The sequence below is a fragment of the Macaca fascicularis genome, chromosome 6, assembly GCF_037993035.2.
Source record: "Macaca fascicularis isolate 582-1 chromosome 6, T2T-MFA8v1.1".
Classification (NCBI taxonomy): Eukaryota; Metazoa; Chordata; class Mammalia; order Primates; family Cercopithecidae; genus Macaca; species Macaca fascicularis.
Window position 1 is genome coordinate 79,183,098 of NC_088380.1, and position 16,341 is coordinate 79,199,438.

Genomic DNA, 16,341 nt, shown 5'->3' on the forward strand with positions numbered 1-16,341 from the left:
AGGCATGAGGAAACTTTCTGGGATAATGTATCTGTCAAAATTAACCAGATGGCACAATTAAGATTTGTAGTTCACTATATGAAAATGTTACCTGAGAAAACACACACGCACACACACACACACACACACACACACCCCTGAACTCTAATAATATTCATGCTGAGGTGTTTAGTGGTAAAACACACTGATATCTATAATTTCTTTGAAATGCATCAAAATAAAGACGGATTGATGGATGGACAGAGAGATTTCAAGATGGATAGGTATCTGATAAATATGTAGAATCGAGATATTAGTTATATGGATAAACAGGTCACGTGAACTTTTTGAATATTTTAAAACTACCTATTTTTAAAATGTATATACAAAAACTATTTCCTCCAAATACTGTTTCTTATAGAAGGTATGAATTCACTGCTGTTTAGGTTCTGGAACCTGTGAACTAGCGAAAATTTGCTTACCAACATGTACATTGGTTAACCTGATTATATATCACAGGTCCCAGTTAGATGAGATGAAAAATTAAGTACCAGAAACTCAAAAGTCATTAACTTTGGAATGCAGATGATGATTTTCCTCCTATAAAACTTCCTTTCCTTGTCTAGATTTTGCTCAAACTACAATAAAAATTAGTTTCCTAAAGAAGACGAAAATGGGTCAGGCAAGGTGGCTCACGCCTGTAATCCCAGCCCTTTGAGAGGCTGAGAAAGACAGATCACCTGAAGTCTGGAATTCAAGACCAGCCTGGTTAACATGGTGAAACCCCATCACTACTAAAAATAAAAAAAAATTAGCCAGGCGTGGTGGCAAGCGCCTGTAATCCCAGCTACTCGGGAGGCTGAGGCAGGAGAATCTCTTGAACCTGGGAGGGGAAGGTTGCAGTGAGTCGAGATAGCACCATTGCACTCCAGCCTGGGTGGCAAGAGTGAGATTCCATTTCAAAAAAAAAAAAAAAAAAAAAAAGACTAAAATGTTTACTATAGAAATGAGAAAATAACCACAAGCAAATATCACATTTCTCCTTGAGCCCAGAATGACTGAAAGATAAGGTAAATATAAAAGTAAACATATGGCTTCCAAGGAAAACCCAGTATCCTATTTTAAAGTTACTGAAGAAAATTCCCAAAGAAAACAAGATACAAGCATGAGGGATCCAAAGTCAATGATGGGGCAGGGGAAGGAGGCGCTTAAAAATGAATCCCCAATATCCCTGATGAACACAGGGGCAAAATCTTCAACAAAATACCAGCAAACTGAATTCAACAGTACATTAAAAAGATTATTCACTATGATCAATTGGGATTCATCCCAGGGATACAAGAGTGATTTAATATGCACAAACCAATAAATGTGATATATCACATTAACAGAAAGAAAGACAAAAGCCATACGATCATTTCAAAAGATGCAGAAAAAGCATTTGATAGAATTCAACATCCTTTCATGATAAAAATTCTCAACAAATTAGGTACAGAAGGTATGTATATCAATACAATAAATCCCATATATGGGTTTTATTTTTACCCATAGCTAACTTCATACGAAAGAGGGAAAAGTTGAAAGTTTTTCCTTTAAGATCTGGAAAAAGACAAGAATGGCCAGTCACCACTTCTAGTTAGTATTGTACTGGAAATCCTAGTGAGAGAAATTAGGCAAAAGAAAAAAATAAAGGTGTCCAAATGGGAAAGAAGGAAATCAAATTGTCCCTACTTGTAGATGATACGGTCTTATATATAGAAAGTCCTAAAAACTTCACTAAAAAACTGCAAGAACTAATAAAGTCAATCAACTTGCAGGATACAAAATCAACACACAGAAAGCAGTGTTTCTATATGCTAAATAGTGGACTATCCAAAAAACTAATGCAAGAAAACAATCCTATTTACAATAGCTACCAAAAAATAAAATACCTAGGAATAAATTTAACCAAGGAGGTGAAAGATTTCTACACTGAAAACTATAAAACATTGATGAAACAGATTGAAGAAGACACATATAAAGGTAAGTGTATCCCATGTTCATGGATTGGAATAATTAATTCTGTCACAATAATCTACAGATTCAATATGATCTATGGATTCAATGCAATTTCTATCAAAATATCAATGACATTCGTCACAGGAATAAAAAATACCTAAAATTCATATAGAACCACAAAAGACCCCCAAACAGCCAAAGCAACCTTAAGCAAAAATTTTTTAAAAACAAAGGTAGAGGCATCACATTACCCTACTTCAAAATACACTACAAAGCTCTATTAATGAAAAGAGCATCATATTGACATAAAAATAGACACACAGACCAATATAACAGAATACAAAGCCCAGACATAAATCCACGCATCTACAGCCAACTGCTTTTCAACAAAGGTGCCAAAAATACACACTGGGGAAAAGACAGTTTCTTCAATAAATAGGACTGGAAAAATTGTATATCCACATGCAGAAGAATAAAACTAGATCCTTATTTTCAACATACACAAAATTCAACTCAAAGTGGACTAAAAACTTAAATGTAAATACTGAAACTATGAAACTGCTATAAGAAAACACAGGAAAAATGCTTCATGACACTGGGCAATAATTTTTTGAATAAGACCTTAAAAGCACAAGCAACAAAATAAAAAAAAATAGACAAATGACATTACATCAAACTAAAAACTTTCTGCACAGCAAAGAAAACAATCAACAGAGTAAAGAGAAAACCTACAGAATGAGAGAAAATATTTGCAAACCATGCATCTGACAAGGGGTTAATATACAGAATATATAAGAAACTCAAACAACTCAATAGCCAAAAAATAATAATTATTATTATATTTTAAAATGAGCAAAAGATCAACAGGTATATGAAAAAAGTGCTCAACATAACTGACTACCAGGGAAAAGCAAATCAAAACCACAATGAGATACCCCCTCATTCCAGTCAGAATGGCAATTATTAAAAAGACAAAAGATAAGTGTTGATAAGGATGTGGAGAAAAGAGAACCTTTACACTTTTGGTGGGAACATAAATTAGTACAGCCATTATGGAAAACAATATGGAGATTCCTCAAAAATTCAAAATAGAACTACCATAACCAGCAATCCTACTACTTGGTATATATCCAAAGGAAACGAAATCAATATGTCAAAGAGATATCTAAATTCCCATGCTCACTGTAGCACTATTCACAATAGCCAAGATATGGACTCAACCTAAGTGTCCATCAACAGAAGAATGGATAAAGCAAATGTGGTATATGTATACAATGGAATACTATTCAGCCACAAAAAAGAACAAAATTCTTTCATTTGCAACAACATGGAAGAAACTGGGGGACATCATGTTAAGTGAAATAACCTAGACACAGGAAGACACATACTGCATGTTCTTACTCATATGCAGAATCAAAAAGCTGATCCTAGCTCTAGATCCTTGAGGAATCGCCACCCTGTCTTCCACAATGGTTGAACTAGTTTACAGTCCCATGGCACATGTATAGATATGTAACAAACCTGCACGTTGTACACATGTATCCTAGAACTTAAAGTATAATAAAAAATAAATAAATAAATACATTTTTTTAAAAAGTTGATCCTAAGAAACAGTGAATAGAATAGTGGTTACTACAGAGTGAGGAGAGTAGTGGGAGGGGAAAAATTAGGAAGAGACGGTCAATGGGTACAAAGTTGCAATTAGAAACAAGGAAGAGGTAGGCGCAGTGGCTCACGCCTGTAATCCCAGGACTTCGGGAGGCTGAGGCGGGTGGATCACAAGGTCAGGAGATCAAGACCATCCTGGCCAACATGGTGAAACCCCGTTTCTACTAAAAATACAAAAATTAGCTTTTTTTTTTAGGGCAGGCACCTGAAATCCCAGCTACTCAGGTGGCTGAGGAAGAAGAATCGCTTGAATCCTGGATGCAGAGGTTGCAGTGAGCCAAGATCACGCCACTGCACTCCAGCCAGGCAACAAAGTGAGATTCCGTTACACACACACACACACACACACACACACACACACACACACACGAAGAAATGAAGAATAAGTGATGGTATCCTATTGCACAGTTGGGTGACTAGAGTCAGCAAAGAGGTATTGAATGTCTCTAAATAGTTAGAAAAGGAGATTTTTCAATGTTCCTACCATAAAGAAATGATACATGCTTAAGGTGTTGGATATGCTAATTACTCTGATTTGATCATCACACAATGTATACATGTATTTAAAAATCACATCGTTCCCCATAAATATGTATAATTATGTATATTTATAATATATACCATATATAATACATATAGTTATGTTATATAATAATTATGTATCCATTAAAAGTAAAAAGTAAATAGTGTCCAATTCCAGAAAAAACAATGAATGCTACCTGAAGTGAGACTTAAACAAGGATGACTCAGTAAGGAAGAATTATCAGTTTCAGGGTTGAAAGAAATTCCCAGTGTCAATAAAGCCAGAAGGAGCTTTATTCTGCAGAGAAAGCCACTGAAGACCACAGAAATCGCTACAGATTACAGAAAGAAATCAAGTGTAACAGAGACTTTTCCTTCCCCTAAGGATTATGCCTTCTGCATTGTAAAACCACCCCTCCAAAATAAAGATGGAACACATTCTACAACAGATCTTTTACTACCTCCAAATCTGCAGGTTGGGAGATCCCCAAAAAAACTTATTTAAAAAAAGAAATTAACTATCATGGAAGAAATCTCTTTAAAACATGAATATAGTTATAAATTTCCTTTAAAGAGAACATAATATAATACATTTTTTAAAAAGATTTACAATCACAATAAAATTTGTTATATGCTGTAATGTAGCCATTGTTAACACTCACAGAAGAATAACGCACACTCCTTTCTACATTACATAGTCCTAAACAGTTTTGTCTCTCATATTTTATGTTATCTATTTCTTGCTTTGTTATTGACTTAAACTTCAGGCTATTATTAATACCCTGGTCTGGGCCAACCTTTCTTTTTCAGTTCTAATGTGTTACAGGTATAGGAATCAGAAAGAGTTCTGCATAAAATAAAGCTCAAGGCATTGATCTCAGAGGTTTTTGGCAAAAACTTAAAATGTGATCTATTTTGAGTATTCAGAGTTTTTTTTAGCCTACTTCATGACTGTCACCTTTGCCTTTGGAAAAAGAATTAGTACTCTTTCTGAGCTCCCTGCAATTTGTTTTTTAATCAGAGACAAAATTTCATAAAATGTAAGTGAGGACTCATAAAATTCAAAATGTTACATATAAAAGACCATTGGTCCATTATTACATTTTGTTCATTTCTCACAGGGCAGTGGGCCTCTTTTTTAATTGTACCACAAAATAAGTACACTTAAATCTTCCTACTGGAGATTATTAATCTTTTTGTTTTCACAGCATCTGATACATAGAAGGTATGTAAACAGTATGTAAAAGCTCACTACATCGAACTAACATGTTAGAGGTCATACAGCTCTTGCCAGTCCTTGACCTTTACTGAGACAGTGAGTGTGTGTGTGTGTGTGTGAGAGAGAGAGAGAGAGACAGAGAGAGAGAGAGAGTGTGTGTGTGTGTGTGTGTGTTTTGGGAGGTGAAATGATGGTTGCATTTTAAGCAAATATTGCAGGTGATTCTGGTGTGTGTGTGTGTGTGTGTGTGTGTGTGTGTGTGTGTGTGTGTGTGGTTTGGGAGGTGAAATGATGGTTGCACTTTAAACAAACTTTGCAGGTGATTCTGTTGAAAATGGAAACACTGTCCTCTGTAATTCTGTGGGATGTGGCAGCCAGAAATAAAGATAGAGCTAAGATGCAAAGTAAGAAGGAAAAGTAGAGAACAAGTAAGTTCAAAATGCAGGAAAATATGATAGGGATAAAGAATTCATGAAGGTCACAGAAGTACCTGGGACAATGAGGAAAAGGTATTTATTAACTGGCTGAAGACAAGAAGGGAACAGTCACTGAGAATGTTAACAATGGCACAGAAAAAGAAAAGGTTAATAAAAAGAAACATGTTAAGAGAAGCCTGGGAAATCCATAAAGTCAAAACTGGCTGCATGTAGGGCTACTCTTGAACTCAATGGGCAGACAAAGAATACCAACAGAAAGAACCACATATCTCTTGAAATCAAGAGAGTAAGTGCTGTGGCTGGCAAATAAGGATCCAACGTTGAGGGTAATAGGGCTATGACCTGGGTATGACATTTAAAATAATATCCTGTTAAAATCCTGATTATAGTGTAAACCCAGGCCTTGCTAAGGTAAAGTACTGGGGGTGCACTTGAAATCAGCTGCTTGTCCATGGATTTTACTGTGCCATCTCTGTGCACCGTAAGACTCTTTGCACTGTTTCTAAACTGAGCAAGTATGGAAAAGTATGGACACCCAAAAGCACCATCCAGGCTGTCCAAGTATTGTTCAGTGTAAGTACCTTTAAGCAATCACTCTTCTCTAGCACAACATGTCACATTCTACCCACAGGGAAGACTGTCCCAGTGACCCAGCCTTGCAGAAATACTGCTCTTTCTGAGCTCCCTGTCCCAAGCTCTGTAATTCATACCGTATTCTTTCCATTTCCCTGGCCACTGCTCCTGCTGTACATCTACCATTTCATCATGAATTTTCCCCTATAGCTCAGTGAACCATCAGTTTCTTCCAGTGTTTGACATCATTTCTCCTTCATTCAAGGCTGAGTCTCATAGTAACAATGACCTTGCAAAGCCAGCCCCAGGTACCTTCTGGATGCCACTGCACATAACCCACCTGGCATAATCTTTGAAGGAGAAACATAATGCTCTTCTCCTGCCACCCAGTCTTCTCATCCTGCCCTCTTCCCTGAAAGATAATGGTGAGGAGCTACTTAAATAGGAAAATGACCTGAAAGTCTTCTGTTTGGAACTTACCTTAGGCTCACTTTGCTATACTTTCCTAAGAGTGATTCAGCTGAAACTACAAACCACTCTTAAGATAACTGTGGGTGGTAATCCTAACTTACCAGCATAACTTGGCTGATTAACATTTCCACCTTTTTTTATACAATGATGAACAAGATCAGCATCATCGTTCAGAGCAGCCTTATATACTAAGTTCTCTCCAAAAATGTTTCTCCGGTTAATGCTACCAAGAGATATTTTGTTCACCTTCATTTTTTCTGAAATGAGGGAATGAACAAAAGGAAAAAAATCATTATTTGAATATCAGAAGGAATATGAATTACAAACCACCGATTTCAGACTACAAACTTTACGAACATAGGTAACAGGATTAACTCAGTCAACAGTCTAGAAGTAAAGTATATTATATCATGAGAATATTCATCCATTAACCCAACTATAATATTATCTACATACAAAAAGGAAAAAGAGACAATGTCACTAGTTTTAAAATATTTGAAGTAAACTATAAACTGTGATAAACAGTGCATGTTGATTGAAAACCCATGAAAGGTGCATATATGAAAAGACTAACAGATAATCTTAAAAGTTCTGGTGAAAACGATTATTTAAACCTAGAATAATATATTATGAAATTTAATAAAACGGTATATTACCAGATGTCTTACAAAACCATGAGGAGAAAATCTCAGCGGCATATAAGATACAAAAACTAATCCCAGTGAGACTGGAAAAAGGAATGCAAAATTCTCTTTCTTTGCTAAAAATAAATTAATGAAATTAAGCAGAGAATCATAGCCTGATCTTTGCAATTGTTTTTATTTACTAAGTCAGCAGAAATGCATGATTAAAATACTTTTCCAGATAATGTATATCAAGTATCAGTTCTCCACTGTGCCTCCTAAAATACTGAAGCTCCTCATTTACATGTTCCAAATCCTGTCAATTTGGAGGGCAATACTCATTTGGATTTTCTGAATTTCAGAATAGCTTGATGATAGCTTTTCCAATTTTTATCTAGCTAACCTGCTCCATCCTAAAATCTCACAAAGGTAACTGAGTACTGCAGCAGCCTTCTTAATAGACTACATAAAACTGCCTTGCCTTTTGACTCCCTTGATTCAGTCCCACTGCATAACAAACTAAACTGCTGAACTTTGAGTCTACCTTCTTGTATACCAGACTACAAAGCATTCTTTTCCCACTAGACAAATTGTATGCTTACCATAATCAAAGCAGTCTTTATTTCCAAATCTGTCTGTGCCAGCTGTACTTGTTATATTATAATTATGTAATTTTCTGATCTTAGGAGGAAAGCATTTAGTCTTTCACAATCAAGTATAAAACTGTATGATTTCTGTAGACGTCCATTGTCAGGTTGAAGTTTCCCCTCTATTCCTAGTTTGCTGGGAATTTCCACTAGGAACAGATGTGTTAGATGTTGTCAAATGCTTTCTGTGCATTTATTGAGATGATCATATGGTTTCTCTTTTTTAGCTTGTTAATATAATGAATTACAGCGATTGGTCTTCAAGTGTAAAACCAATCTTGCATTCCTAGGATAAATACCACTTGGTCATGATGTATTATATAATGTTGGATTTGATATGCTCAAGTTTTGTTTAGAATTTTTTTTCTGAGACAGGGTCTTGCTCTCCATATTCTTCTCCAGGGTATTGCCCAGGGTGGAGTGCAGTGGTGCAATCATGGCTCATTGCAGCCTCAATTTCCCAGGCTCAGGTAATTCTCCCACCTCAGCCTCCTGAGTAGCTGGGACTACAGGCACGCACCACCACGCCCAGCTAATTTTTTGCATTTTTCGTAGAGACAGGGTTTCGCCATGTTGCCTAAGCTGATCTCAAACTTCTGGGCTCAAGTGATCCACCCGCTTCAGCCTCCCAGCATACTGTGACTCTAGGCATCAGCCACCACACCTGGCCTATTTAGAATTTTTGCATCTATATTCATGAAGGATATTTAGTCTAATTTTCTGTTCTTATAATGTCTCTGATTTTGGTATCAGTTTAATGATGACCTCATTAAAATGAGTTGAGAAGAGTTTCTTCATCTTTAATTTTTTGGAAGAATTGTGTGGAGAACTGGTATTATTTCCCCCTTATATATTTTGGAGAATTCACCAATGAAGGTGTTATAGAATGAATGGTGTCCTCCCAAAACTCAAACTTGAATTCCTAGACCAATAGGAATGGATTGAGGTGCTTATGTGTATGTGTGTGTGTTTGTGTGTGTGTTTATTTCTCTTTCTGTAAACTGCTTGTTCATGTTCCTTATCTATTCATGTTCTTTTTACTTTTTTCCTCCAGTTTAAAATTTTTAAATTAATTATTATTATTATCCGACATGTAAAAAGGGATATTTATTTAATGTATACAATTCAATATACTTGGCGACAAGTATATACCCATGAAACCATCACCACCGTTAAGGCCATGACATACACCCCCTGTTCTTTATCCTTACTGTTTCATAAGAGCTTTTTGCATACTAATGCCATTAAACCCTTGTCAAATGATGCTAATATTTCTTAGCTATTTAATATTTGATTCTTCTTTAGGGTATATTTCTATACAATTTTTTAAAATGTATGTAGTTAATTTTATCATTCTTTAAAAGAATTTTTACCATTATTTTAAAGTTATGCAGTTAATTTTATGATTTTAACCTCAGAAACCAAGAGGGTTTAAAAAGACTTTTTCCACACCAAGGTTACAGCAAGATTCACTTACATTTTCTTCTACAACTTTCATTTTTCATTTAAATCTTTGATCAATCTGAAATTAAAGTTAGTGTAAGGAATGTTATGGAAACCCAATTTTGTATTTTCTACTACTTATTGCTTAGTCTTTCTTTTCACCACAATTTGAGATGCCATCTATATTACATATCTGTCCCATGTCTCACTGTAGCTGGCTTCTACATCTAAACTCTCTATTCTGTTTCACTGAGTTATCTGTCTATTCCTGCTACAGTGTCAAATGACTTTAATTTCTGTAGCTTTCTAATATGCTCACATATTATGGAGAACAAGGTCCTGCCACTCTTAACTTTTTGTTTTTATTTTTCAGAATTTTCTTGGCTAGTCTTTCATATTTACTTTTCTAGGTGATATTTAGTATTACTTTGAAACTTTCTCATAGCTACTCTCTATCCCTGTAAAAGCAATACACAATAAAACAAAAAATTTAGCAAATAAATAAAAATCTGTTTTTGATGAGATCTCATGCATTTCTAGAATAATTTAGGGAGAACCTTCTTACAATGCTGAATCTTTCTAGTCAAGAACAAGGTTCTTCTTTCCATTTATTCAAGTATTTTTTACATCCCTCAGTAGAATTTTTAAACTCTTCTTATAAATATGACACATTTCTTATTAGTTATAAAAGTATTTTCTTTTTGTAACAATTACAAATGAGATAATCTTTTACATTTTCTAACAAGTTCATGGATACATATATGTGAAAGGCATTAATTGTTGACTCCAGCTTATCACATTTTTAAAACTTTTTCTTTTGAAATAATTTCAGACTTACAGAAAAGTTGTAAAAATAGAACAAAAGACTCACCCCTTGTTGACATTTTACCATTGACTTTAAACCATTCTTTTTTACAGATACATATGCATCCAGACACATGTATATATAAAAAGTAACTTTTATACATCATGCCCTTTTACTCAGTAATACTTTAATGTGTATTTCTAAGGACAAAGATGTACACTTATATCACTGCAGTATTATTATCAAATTCAGAAAACTTACCTCTGATACAATATTATTTTTTCATCTACAACCCATATTTCAGTTTTGCCAGTTGTTCCACTATCTATTATTTTTTAAATAGTGTTTCTAGATTCTCTTATTGCTTCTGAGAGTTTTTTAGTTCAATCTTTTGGATGGTATAGGAACACAGAAATAAGATCTAAGAAAATAACAGTTGTGCCTTGTCCTTTCCTTTATTCCTCCTAATACGCTTTTTCATAGCCTTATGCTAGGTTGGTTACACATGTAAATTTAAAAAGAGGTCTGTAACTACTGTTTCCAAAGCAGAATTATAGAAAAAAGTACTAACCTATGAGTCAGAAGTTCAGGATCAATTCTCAATTATGCTACTAATGAGCTGTATGATGCTGGGAAAAACCCTTAACTATCTGAAATTCAGTTTCCTTATCAATAACATTAGAAAGTTGAGAAAGATAATCTCTGAATCCTTTCTACCAAAATTCTGTTTCTGTAAAAGAAATAGAAAAATACTCAAACTATGCATCACCTTTTTTTCCTGGAAATTGTTCATTTTTCCTGATTTGTTTTCCATTCTTGAACCTGCGTGAATGCATATTCTTCTCTTTACTATCAATCATTAAAGCCGGATCCTGCATTCTTGAAAAACAATGTATTTTTAAAATGGCTATAACGGTTTTTACAAACATTCACAGAGAATTATACCAAATTTTGACTATAATATTAAAACTCCAGGGTATTTTACTGAGCTGTTCTCAAGTGGCGTGGCAGTTTTTAAAATGGAGATGGCTGCTGCAGGTAATTCTGCAGCAGGCATGCCAGTCATCATGGCTTCTAGCCCTCTCTTTGCACTACCTGTGGGTTTTTCTTCTTTAGGATTAGTCATTTACAAGTGCGAGTATTCTGAATCTCCTGCTCTTCACTCCCCAAGTTGGCATGTCACTATCCACTCTATTCACCCTCTAGAGAAAAAGATGCAGGCTCTTTGCAAGGAAAAAGCCTTGCTGTGTGGTATGGCACTGACCAAAAGCTGCAAAATAAAAAAAGCAATAATATAAAAAATAAAGCTCTTTACCCTGTGTTAACTGTATACTGACCCTGACCCCAAGCACATAATTATTTATAATGTCTACAGCATTCCTGGAGATAAACACATAATTTCACTGCATACCTGAAATTCTGAGCTGAAGAGTTATTATTTGTTAGGTCCTCACAGCCAAGGATTTTTGGTAAAATCTTTTCTGGCATCTTATACATGTGATCTGAGTACTTTGCATCTCTGCTTACTTTCAGTTTTTCTAGTCTGGATGATCTTCTCAACACACACGCAGTTTCCTGGTCAGAGCTATTTGTCACTGAATGTGAATTTCTCTTATTACTTAGTGGTTCACAAGAAGTGATATTTTGATGAGCCAAAGTTTGCAACCCAGATGGATCTGGGTCTTGCAGAGTCTGCAAATACGTAAATACATCCACAAACAATTACAACACTGCAAAAAAACTTAAAACTGTAAGAAGCTAAATTTTGTCTTGACCTTTGATTAAATTAAAATGCCTATTACAGGATGCAAGTACAAGAATTCATAGACATATGTGGACATAATGAAAGATTTTATAATAATTAATGTAATAAAGGACAATGCAGATTTAAAAGCTTAAGAGCATAAGTAAAAAATGATTTTGATCAATATTTATTTTGAAAATTCAAGGGCGAATCTATGGTCACTCTGGGAGCTTTAATCTTGCAAGAAATTGGGAATGTAGAATGATGAGAGATCTACAAAAACATTAGAAATGTCACACTAGGCTAGATCAATGGACTATTCAGCCTAGGGTTTTGTTGTCTGACAGCAGCAGTAAGTGATATTTTGTGGAACAAAATAGTATATAACCTCCATTATTGATTTTAAAAGGTTAACAGTATATCAGGAATTGTTCTCTAACTTTCTCTTAATAATTCATTATAGATTTAACTTCCATGAGCATATGTATTCTTTATATGTATCATCTAAACCTTTCTTCAGCCTACTTACATATCCATCTTGCAAAGCTTCTAAAGGTAACAAGCTCCATATTTTTATTACAGCTGAGTAAACGAGTATATTATTTGATCTGTTCTAAATAAGCCTCCTTTCTACTTAAGAGGGTTGCTTTTTTCTTTCCTTTTGAAGACTTGCTAAATTCATATTCACTGTATTAATATCAATCATAATTTCCTACACTTTACTCATATTCCCTCTTTCCATATTTAATCTTCATGCCCTATCTCCATAATTAGTTTCTCTTTTTCTGGTTTTTAAAAAATCCTATGTCAGTTTTGAGATTTGTTAACCAGAACTTCATGCAGTATTATTCCGGGTATGTATGCTGCAACCTGAGCTCAGCATTTTGTTATAAATCTTCACAAGGATGTTCACAGAAACATTTTGGTAATCGGAAGATAAAAAGAAAAGAAAGAAAATAATCCAAATGATATCATTAGTGAATTGATTAAATAAATTACAATATATTTACATAGTGGAATACTATTCAACAAATCAAAAGATTTAAGCAGTGCTACGTTTGCTGACATTGAAAGATAAACAAAATATATTATTAAATTTAAAAAATAAGTTGGAAGGCATTATATATAATATAATCCCATTAGTATAAAATGAACTAATATAGAATATGATGGAAATAACTGGAGAGAGATAACCCAACTGTTAACAGTGATTATCTCTGAAGAGTGAAATTGTGGAGGATATTTGTTACTATATTATTGTGTAATTCCGTCAGGTTTAAAATTTGTTTTATAATGAGGATGCATTATTATTATAATCAAGAAAAAAACAATAAAGATTATTTTTAAAAACAAAGAAACTGTCAATATGACAAAGGGACTTTGTGAGTGATAGGCCACTACAGGGCTTCCAGGCATAATACTACAAGAATTCTAAACCCCAAGAGCTATGCACCTGGCAGTATTCTCAGACATAGAAGGCAAAATTCTACTTAAGCTAGGCATATTTTTTTCCCTCCCCGGCATCCCTGCATATATTCTGTGTCAAAATGTAAATTAATGTGGGGTATCCCATCAGTACTCTGCACCCAGGTAGACATAGTGATTTTCTGAGCTAACAGAAAATTTTAGTAAAGAAATCTTTCCTTCCTACATGTAAGCAATGTAATGATATGTCTTCTCAGGCCTGTTGGGAAGAAATCTGTCTATTCTAACTTCCTAACTCCCAGAAAACTCTACCCTAGGAACTTCTAAAAAGATCACTCTATGCTTCCAAGTCACAAAGTATCTTATGGGTGTTGATATTTGGGTAAATTTGATTTTAACACAATGAAAACTTGTTGAAGTTTAAAAGGCAAAATCATAGACTCATATTTTCAGCTACTTGCTCCACTGAAAGACGCCTGTCCTATAGCTCAGCTAACTTGGAACCATGTTCAAATGGTGGAGTAGAACAAAGAAATTCAAAATTCACCTCTGCTATTTGTGTACAATCTTCATTGGTCTGAGACGTATTGAACTTCACTTCCAAACATTCATTTCTAGCAATGAGACTGCTGCCTCCCTCTTTTCTGTGACAGATGGTTTCCATCTTGGCTTCCGACAATGTGTTCAGGGCTTCCAATAACTCAGCTGGCAATGCATCATCCTTTGCATTTTCTAGTGAATCTCTATGACATGCCGACCAGGCATTCAAAGGTACTGATATGGAACTAAGAGAGTCACTCAATGGGTCCATCAATTCTTTACTATCAAAATCACTTACTAATTCAAACAGTCTTTCCTCCTGGGTGCTTTCTGGTGATGTAAGTAACCTTTCTAAGGCAGACACAAAGGTTTCAAGAGAGCTTTCTTCATCCTTAGTTTCTTCAGGAGTCACGGTCAATATGACTTCCTTTCTAGGCTCATAAAATGTATTTGGTGCTGCTAAGATCTTCTCTGGCTCTATTAATGATGTCTCCTTTACAGCAACCATATCAGATACTGTAATAGCAGTGCCTGAGAGAAGGCTAACTTCAGGAGAATCTCTGCCGTCACTTAGTTCCTGGGTATTACAAATAGAAATTACATCATTACAGCATATACAATAAAGTATTTAAAATGAAAACTTTATAGTTTTATAGTTTATCTTGTTTGTAAGCTACCCTCAAAATTTATCATCATCTTTCCTTCTCTTCCACAAATAAAAAGAATACTCTTTATTGCTTTCCTATACCAAATCACTAATTACTGAAAACATGGTTAAACGCTTAATAATAGACCAAGAGCATAATTGGCTGGACCATAATTACAGATGGCAAATTATTCATTTAAGTTTAAATTATCTGTGCTAACAGAAGAAGCAGAGATGGTATGGATAGTTAAATTAACAGATGATCTCAAAGCTTCATAGCAATTAATGGTTATAAAATTCTTTCTTGCCAAAATTTCCTATTTGGTTTATGAAAATTATTAACTAGGAACAAAATTTCACCTTCTTTTTATTGCCCCACCTTTGCAGGAATAAGTAAATGTAGAGTAAAGAGGCCAAAGGACAAAAGGTCAGAGGGAAAAGGTAAAGAAATGAGGGTACAGTTCTGTATAAATATTACAAGCCCTAGCTGTAAATGAATGGCTCTGAGTTGTGGTTATTTTAAGCAAAAAACCCCACAAAAACTTAACATTTCTAAATGACTATTATTTCTATAAAACATCACCTTAATAGGTTATACCTGTTCTCACAATGTTTCTTTTTTTCTTTTTTCTTTTTTTTTGAGATGGAGTCTCACTCTGTCACCTAGGCTGGAGTATAGTGGGGCCATCTCGGCTCACTGCAACCTCCGCCTCCAGGGTTCAAGTGATTCTCCTGCCTCAGCCTCTTGAGTAGTTGGGATTACAGGGGCCTGCCACCATGCCCTGCTAATTTTTTATACTTTTAGGAGAGATGGCGTTTCACCATGTTGGTCCAGCTGGTCTCAATCTCCTGACCTCAGGCGATCTGCCCGCTTTGGCCCCCCAAAGTACAGGGATTACAGGCATAAGTCACTGTGCCCAGCCTCACAAAGTTTCTAATACTCAAAATACTGTTAGAATCCCTCTTTTGAAATTGCTTTCAGAATGAGTTTATAAGCCATTCAAGAAAATAAGGTGCTTTAAAGGCACTGAAAATTTTTCGAACACTAAATAATTTTTATTGGCCTTAAATAACAGAATGGGTTTCAACAACTTTAGTTTTTTTCCAAAAATCAAATCCACCATACCTTTGACAGGATGTGCGGTAATTTGTAAGCCTTCTAATATTCTAATCTGGTATGATTGAGAAAAGCAAAACCACTTTATTCTTCCTCCTGTCCTTTTCTACCTGCCACCTTTATGTACTCAGTATATATTAATAGCATACAACACTTAAGAAAACATATTTATTTGTCAGCAATGCTAACTATAATTTTCTCAGAAAGATAAAAGGAATATGCAAGAAATTCAAGAACCAGATCCTACTCACTCTCTAAGTCTCAGTTCAAGGCCTCCAAACTATTTGAAGTCCTTACGTCTACTAAATTCAAGGCACCAGGTATAATAAAGTATATACATTGGGCTCTGTCCTAAAGCAATTTATTTCCAACTTAAGATTCAAGACATAAAAAAAAAAAAAAAGATTCAAGACATAAATACCTAAGACATTAAATAGAATACATATAATGTCATAGAACACTTATGAAATCAAATGAATGGCAT

General features: G+C 34.7%; 1 protein-coding gene across 2 annotated transcripts in view; it reads right to left on the reverse strand.

Moving 5' to 3' along the window:
* Positions 1 to 16,341, reverse strand: part of ANKRD31 (ankyrin repeat domain 31) — a 160,933-nt gene that overhangs the window by 100,985 nt on the left and 43,607 nt on the right. For both annotated transcript variants that reach the window (XM_045393864.3, XM_005557174.5), the window contains exons 7-10: positions 14,102 to 14,671; positions 11,797 to 12,077; positions 11,155 to 11,264; positions 6,969 to 7,124 (exon numbers count right to left, since the gene is read on the reverse strand). In XM_045393864.3, the coding sequence (XP_045249799.2) occupies positions 6,969 to 7,124; positions 11,155 to 11,264; positions 11,797 to 12,077; positions 14,102 to 14,671 (1,117 nt within the window). The remainder of the gene's footprint in view (positions 1 to 6,968; positions 7,125 to 11,154; positions 11,265 to 11,796; positions 12,078 to 14,101; positions 14,672 to 16,341) is intronic.